Source organism: Olea europaea, chromosome 3, assembly GCF_002742605.1.
Source record: "Olea europaea var. sylvestris chromosome 3, O_europaea_v1, whole genome shotgun sequence".
In the NCBI taxonomy this organism is placed as follows: Eukaryota; Viridiplantae; Streptophyta; class Magnoliopsida; order Lamiales; family Oleaceae; genus Olea; species Olea europaea.
The window spans coordinates 16,007,158-16,014,877 of record NC_036239.1 but is presented as its reverse complement, the minus strand read 5'-3'; the positions used below and the strand labels follow the sequence as shown (position 1 = coordinate 16,014,877).

The 7,720-nt window shown below is 32.9% G+C and overlaps 1 protein-coding gene across 1 annotated transcript; it reads right to left on the bottom strand.

The window, feature by feature from the left end:
• Window positions 1-634: 634 nt before the first annotated feature.
• Window positions 635-5,018, bottom strand: LOC111387336 (RGG repeats nuclear RNA binding protein A-like). The gene is made up of 7 exons (XM_023011894.1): window positions 4,648-5,018; window positions 2,497-2,833; window positions 2,328-2,393; window positions 2,067-2,196; window positions 1,584-1,739; window positions 1,414-1,470; window positions 635-915 (listed from the first exon to the last, which is right to left on the bottom strand). Exons 1-7 carry the CDS (start codon window positions 4,829-4,831, stop codon window positions 736-738), a joined length of 1,110 nt encoding a protein of 369 aa, XP_022867662.1. The 5' UTR covers window positions 4,832-5,018; the 3' UTR covers window positions 635-735.
• Window positions 5,019-7,720: the final 2,702 nt, after the last annotated feature.

The window sequence follows — 7,720 nt, the reverse complement described above, 5'->3', positions numbered from 1 at the left end:
ATTGAGATGAAGGGAATAATAAACTTATTTTATTCAAAAATATTGTTAAATAAAACATAGAAGTAGTCAGTTTTAAGTTAATATTACATAGACAAATTGTATTTGAAAAAAATCAAGTTTGGGGGGGAGGATGGGGGGGTTGTTTCTTCATTTAATTTTGTAAGAAAAGTGCTTACAATGAGGCTAAAATTTGTAGTTTATGACGGCTAAAACCTTGGAAACAACATGATCGATCTCCGATAGTCTGGGTCACTCATGATGCAATGGTTAATTTTTGACGAATATATTTTCAGTCAATAAATTTTACAAAAGAGGGATGCCACTGAAGACGAGATAATTTGTAGTTTATGACGTCTACCTCAAATTTTACAAAAGTTTTTTTTTTCCATATATGAAGAAACGACTGGAAAAATTGTGAAGCTAAACAAACAAAAAATTCGACATTCAAATTAAAAAAGAGTAATAAACATCCAGACATCATTAATTGCTCGAATGCCCCCAATAAGATGCAAGATATTATGGAAAAAAACATTTTCTTTTTTTTAATTTTTTGGGGGGGGGGGGGGGGGGGTTTGGATTTCTTCATTTTGGGGGGGGGGGGGGGGGGGTTTTTGTTCTCATGAAAAGATATACATTTAATGATAAACTTTAGGAACCATTTTATATAAAAACACCATTATTCTAGTTAATCCTGCCACACTGGGAGAATTTGAGATAAAATAGTAAGAGGACACCTCATTTGGCACTCAATGTAGGGAAGTGGCCTGGGTCTTCGATTGAAGGTGCTTGTATATGACTACTTCCACTGTAACCTCCTTGGGAACCACGCCCACGTCCACGGCCCCGCCCCCGACCACCATGACTATAGTAACTCTCACCCTCAGCAACCTTCAAGAATTCGTTGATGCTGACAGACTGACCATCCAAATAGAAAATGTTATGTCAAAACTTTTCCGTTCCCACTCACTTCTCTCAATAGAAAGCAATATCTCATGCACAAGTTGGGCTAAAAGCCTAAAATACGACCAAGCTACTTTCAGGTAAAACAGGTTCAAAGAACGTACTTTTTCCTTAAAAAGTGAAATAAAATTACCCATATCAGTGGCAACTCTTCTGTTTATGCTATACTATTAATACAATTAGCTTTCTTATTTATAACTGTCACCGAGAAAAGTTGTTTATATTTATGTTAAAACTTAGATTTTATTTCGAAGTAAATTTACTTGAGGTAAACTTTTAAGCTTGGCCAGACATGGACTCCTGAATAGATAACAATCAAATTCAAACTGACTACTATGAATTTTTGTAACACTACTGATTTAAGCAACACAATTTATATATGCAGTATATTCCCTGACCACACACAGCGACTCACACCTCTATGTGGAGAAAGTATATATGGACAATAGTTACCTTCTTAGCTCTCTCTTCTTTGTCAGCTAACTCTTTCCTCTTATCCTTGTCAGATCCCTGCAGGATGCAATAAAAATGAGGATGAACGCATCAGTGCTTGAAGCACGTGGAAAGATAAATTATGAAATGATTAAGCAAAAGTAAATTGTGCGGGGAGTCAATGGATTCACCAATTTGATGAATATATCATCACTGCTTTTCTTGTTCGCAAGTTGTTGCATGGATTCAAACACTTTCACGTCAACTTTCCTTTCCTCAATTTTAGGAGACTGAAGAGCCTTCCTTTTCTCTTCCAGAACCTTCTCATACTCTTCTAGTGTCATCTCCTGAATTTTCAAAACAGTTAGTTCCAAAAACAAAAAGAGATGCATGTGATGGACTCAATCGCCTGGACACTGATCAAATGCATATGCTATGTTTTGAGACATTCTTAATCTGCCTGCCACTGAGTTCCTCATTTAAATTGCAAAAAGTTTGTACCGGAGGTAACTAAGAAGGCTAATTGTGTGTTTGGCTGCAACATATCTAGGACCCTTTATCAGCATCAAAGATTTCTAAATGATGAACGATTAAATGGTAGCCCATGAAAGAAGTCGAAAGTAGAAACTGCCATTTAAATAATTGAATCAAGATTAATGTGTGAATTACTTCACCTTATTCTCAGGATCCTTCTCCTCAACTTCTTTTGCAGGAGTTTCTGTGTTCCCATTCGCTGCATCATCCTCTACAGCAGGCTTCTCAACGTTAAGATTTTTCTCACCTTCATTAACTTCTTCGGTGACTCTAAATAAGAAAAGGTAATGGAGGAAACACTGTATTAACAAGCACAGACAGATCAAAGAAAAACACGTGAAACAGAGAACAAGTCATCATATTAATAGTCTTATGGCTGGAGGCAACAAGGAAATACTGACCGAGTGAGTTCATCAGTCTGAGTTCCCCAGTTCCCTTGGCCAGATCCTTCACGTTTTATACCATTTCTGCATAAAAATTGAGTTTGCAATTTAAAATAGATGTTGAAAGTTGAAGAATCACAAAAATGAAACATAACACAAAGATTTAGCAAACAGATAGGATATATACCCATGACCAGATCCATCATGGCGATCAAACACCCTTCGAGGCCGTTCCCGTTCCCGTTCCTGTTCCCCTTCCCCAACATAGCTGTTTCTCAAACCACCTCGACGACCACCACGAAAAGGATCACGAGGACCGCCAAAGCCACCGCCACTCCTCTCGGAAGATTTTCCTGTATCAGGCCCTTCGTTTGCAACTATTCCACCAGAAAAATCCCTGTTTTTGTATGAATTCTCACTGTTGCTTGATTCTCTGTTATACCCACTACCACCAGTACGTCCATGCCCATATTCACGTCTACCACCGCGGCCTCCTCTTGCAAATTCAGATTTTCCCTCCCTGACTACTCAAATGAACAATTGCACAGCAATAAATGCTACCATACAGGCATAAAAGTCTTCACGCACTCAAAAACTAGTGAAACTAAGTTAGCATACCCATTGATAAAGAACTTGAGAGAATAGCAGGATGACCTAGCCATGGCACAAGCCTCGAAAACATAAAGAATATGCATTTATGCACTAGTTATCAACCTTTGTTTCTAATCAAAATACAACAAAATGCTCTTTCACAGTGCAATACTTCCATGTGAACACAAACAAAATAAATATGTTTGATGTGAATACACTTTAATTGTCAAACCTTTGTCTAAGATTCTATATCTCATATTACCACATTTTTCCTTCTTGCAGACTGAGTTGCAGGCCTTCACAGGGAATCAACACAAACGAACGAACGAACGAAGAAAAAAAAAAGGGGAAATAATGGTCATGCATGAAAATAAAATAAAATTACATTACCCTACGTAGATGGTGATTATTATCAATATCATTAATACTCAATACCTAAAAGACCTTCCTATATAATGGGATAACCAATATAACATATATACCCCCAAAAAAAATAAAAAAAAATAAAAATACGTGTTTTCCAGATAAATAAGGTTGAAAAACCAATCATTTATATAGAAGCATATTTTTAAAAAGGCACCTTTGCATGAAAAACAGAGCATAAGCAGTGCAGGATCGTTTCTTTACTAGGATTAATCCTTGTTAACAACTTCACGAACAGTTATAATTTGATGGACACCAACTCAATGAGAATTAGAAAACCCCTCATCATCAATTGAGTTATTTCATAAAAGAGGGGAAACAGTATGGACTTCAGAATCTTTTTAATAAAGAAAATTAACATGCACAAAGAGATGTGTTGGATGGTAGTCACTTGAACTGGGTATGTGAGGTGCCATCTATTCCGAGGATTAATAACTACATAATAACAGAATCTTAACCTGAAAAAATAAATAAATGAACAAACAAATAAAAAATACAATTCACATTTAAGCCTAAACTATCAAAAACTGAGTTAGCTATAAAATGGGAATTGATAACATGACAGATGTATTATGGCAGATATTAAGCCAAAATAAACAAAAATTCACTTTTAAGCAAATACCAAAACCGTTAATAATTCTGGAATTGTATTCAATTTTTTCTGTCTTTGTTTTCAGTAAAAATAGATCTGAAATTTAATCTACTGAACAAAAATAGAATGGCTAGAAATCATTGCCATGAGAAAAAGACTTTTTAATGTTCAAGATGATATAAATTTGAAAATTGGCACATATACTTTCAAATTAGAAATTTTTACTGTTCATTGCATGTTGCTAATTATTTTTTATTGTTAGCGTCACATCCTTGTAAAAGACTTGCCTGTTTCATTAAAAGAATGTTAAGAAAAAGATCCTATCACTGCCCCAATATTGCCGTGGAATCATTCGTTAAATTCAGAAACTATGAAGAATTGTCATATTAGTAGGACTGCAGTTTATTGTACGGAGCAAAAAAAAAATCTGTAACCAAAGCTCTATCGTGCTTGCGCCATAGACAAAAGTTAAAAAGGGTGTTAATTTCCACATTCACCGCCCCCGTACAGCACAAAATAGAGAAGCAGAATTTCTTATATTCATCGGTTTCTTCGATTTTTTCTTTTAGTATTTTTTTATTGTTTGCACTTTGAAAATTCGAGAATTCAAATATTCAAATACTCGATAGAAAAGGGAAATTTTCCAAAACATATAATAGCGACAATTCATACATTCACAAAAACAAATACTCACACACGCCGCTAGCAGAGAGAGAGAGAGAGAGAGCTCACCAGCCTGAGCTGGTGGGAGAGGCTTGGACGGGAGTTTAGCGGAAGCCGGCTTATTCGGCTGCTGCGCCTGTTGCTTAGCCGCGGGAGCCAGTGTTGCTTTCTTCGGCTCAATCTTCTGAATCAGCTGCGACGGGTCTTCCGAATCATCGTCCCCCAGCAAATCAAACGGATTCAGTGTCGCCATTCCAAATCAAAACCCTAGCTTTCGCGTATGTCAGAAAAATTAACCCTTAACTGAACTATTTAACCATTATTACTATCCAAAAATAAGAGATCTATGAACATTAAAAGAGGATAGAAAAAGGAAAGAGAAAGTAGGGTTTCGTTAAACCGTAGCCGCAATGTTCAGACGTTCAGTGCGCAGAGTGTGAGGTTTTAACTTAGCGTTAAAGTTTTGAGGTAAATCGCGAAATGTGTCTTAGCAGATTAGGGAACAAGAGTTGTCTGTATATTGTGTCTATAAAGAGTCCAATTTCATGTTTTCGGAATCGAACTTTACACTACGACTGTCAGCAAGACGTGAAATGATCTTACTCTTGTCCTTTGTACCACTAGACTATGCCTCGAGGGCAGGTTTTAACTTATATATATATATATAAAGTGAACGTTGAAAGTGCGTAGCATGTTATTATTTGTATATGTATGATTGTTATTAATGGAAAATGCTGTGTACGCAGCCTTACACCCCCTTTACATGGAGGGGGTCCACGAATATCATATTACATGTGGACCCCCTCAATGTGAGGGGGGTGTAAGGTTGTGTGTACATCATTGTGTACACACAGCATAAGCCGTTATTAATTAACTTAAAATTAATATAAGGGAATACATACATAACAATGAATGTTAAATTATTTATTCAATTTCTAATTAAAGTAAAGCTTGATGTTAATTAGCATATATTGACTTGAATAATGAAATACATTCTTGAATGTGAAATTTTAATTAAGTTATAATTAATGACATTGAAATGCATAAATGAAGATGAATATTAATTAAATGAATGTGAATTTTAATTAATTGAGAATTAATAACTGGTAATTCATACATTAATGAAAGTACACGGGTGAAATGAATGTCAAATGTACATGTATATTGATGGTAACTAAATAATTTAATTAATTAATTAAATACATATTGAAAAATGAAAGTAAGATATTATTATAATAATTGAATTATAGTAAGGCTAGAATCGTTCAAAAAATTATTTTCCATTGATGTTATACTTAATATATTGTAGATGGATATATTCACCTTTAAAAATAATTATATTATATTTTTAATCGCATGTAAATTTAAATATATATAAAATTATATCATTATAAATTTATCCACTAATATTTATTCTTATTAAGCTTTTTTACACATTTTTATATTCTTTTGGAATTTGTGTTTAACTAAAATTCTAATAACTATAAAATATCATATTCACATTTTATGGAAAATTAGCATAATTTTTTTTAAAAATAATAATAATTAACGGATTTTAAACTGTGCATAATAAAATAAAAGTCAATAGAAAATAAAAAATAGAAATTAGACAATAATATTACCATTTCTATATCTCTAACCCTTTCATTTTATATTCACAAAATTCTCTCTAATCATCACAAACTTCTAAAATATTATTGACTAAATCATTCTACTATTTACCTTCAATTGACTTTTATTTTAATTTTTTTTATTATATACAGTTTAAAATATGCTAATTACTTCTTTCAAAAAAATCTGCTAATTTTTCATAAATGGATTGTATAATTTTATGTATGGAGTCCATATCACATTGAGAGTGGCAATGATTATAGGGGTTTATGATTCATATAATCCCATCTTATAATAGTTGTACTGTAGAATTTGTTATTGAAATAATGTTGATGTTATACGTAATAGAGATGAATATAGTGGTTTTTAAAATTTTTGAAATTGTATTAGGGATGTATTTAGAGTGTGATGAAAATATAAAATTTGTGTGAAATTATAGTGTTTAAATGAATGAATTTTAATAAGGGCAAAATTGCAATGTGAAGTTGATGGAACTAGTAATTTTTTTAAATTTTAATAGAGATAGATATAGAGTGTGATGAATATATAATAATTATGAATGTAAATAGTGACTCCCAGTCGAAAATTTATTCTTTTTGAAAAATAAAGAAAAATTATTAATTTCAATAGGTAGTTTAAAAAATCTTTATTATAAATTTTTTTTTTCAATCCTCTCCAAATCAAGTTGATTCCCGTCCAATTAAGGCCTTGTGTGATTTCCATTTTTCCCAAATACATTTTTATCTCTCTTTTTTTTTAATAAAATAATATTATGTTCATAATAAAAAAAAAAAAAACTTCTTATTTTTTAACCACACATTTTCTATCAATTTACTATTTCAAAATGTATTTTTCCAATTTATTAGGACTCAAACAAGTCCTAAATACGGGAGAGATACTTGGATAGGACGATTGAGGTGCGACCTGTCCAATGAAAAGTCACTTTGTGACTTGAGTTTCTCTCTCTTCTACCTCAAGTCCCGAAGTGGCCTCACCTCACTATTTGATGAAGTGGCGACTCCTAATTGGATGGGTGCAACATGTAGGACGTTGTGATCGTCCTATCCAATTATTTCTCATAGGGAGAGAAAAGTAATTCTATTTGTACATAATGTACTAGAGTACATAATGATGCTATGAAAAAGAGAGAAAATTTATAATAATTAATTTCTGTCTTTTTATCTCTTTTTTTCTCTTCTTTCTCTTTCATTTCATCATTATGTACAAATAGAATTATTGAATATATAGACCTCAATTCTATATACTGTATTTTTAAACCTTTTTCAAAAAGTAGGAAACGGTATGAATGTCAAGTGAGGTGAGTCGACAGCACGTGAGGCGAGTCACAATTGCAAATTGAACATCAAAATTCTCGTGAGTTGTTCAACTAGCGAACGACTTGTCATAATGAGTGAAATATGTAATTTCAGTAAAATAAATAAATAAGAATTAAAAACAATAAAAAAAAATGTGCAAGCCATTCAACTTGTCACCAATGGATGAGATGAACCACACTATTGCTGTACGAGAC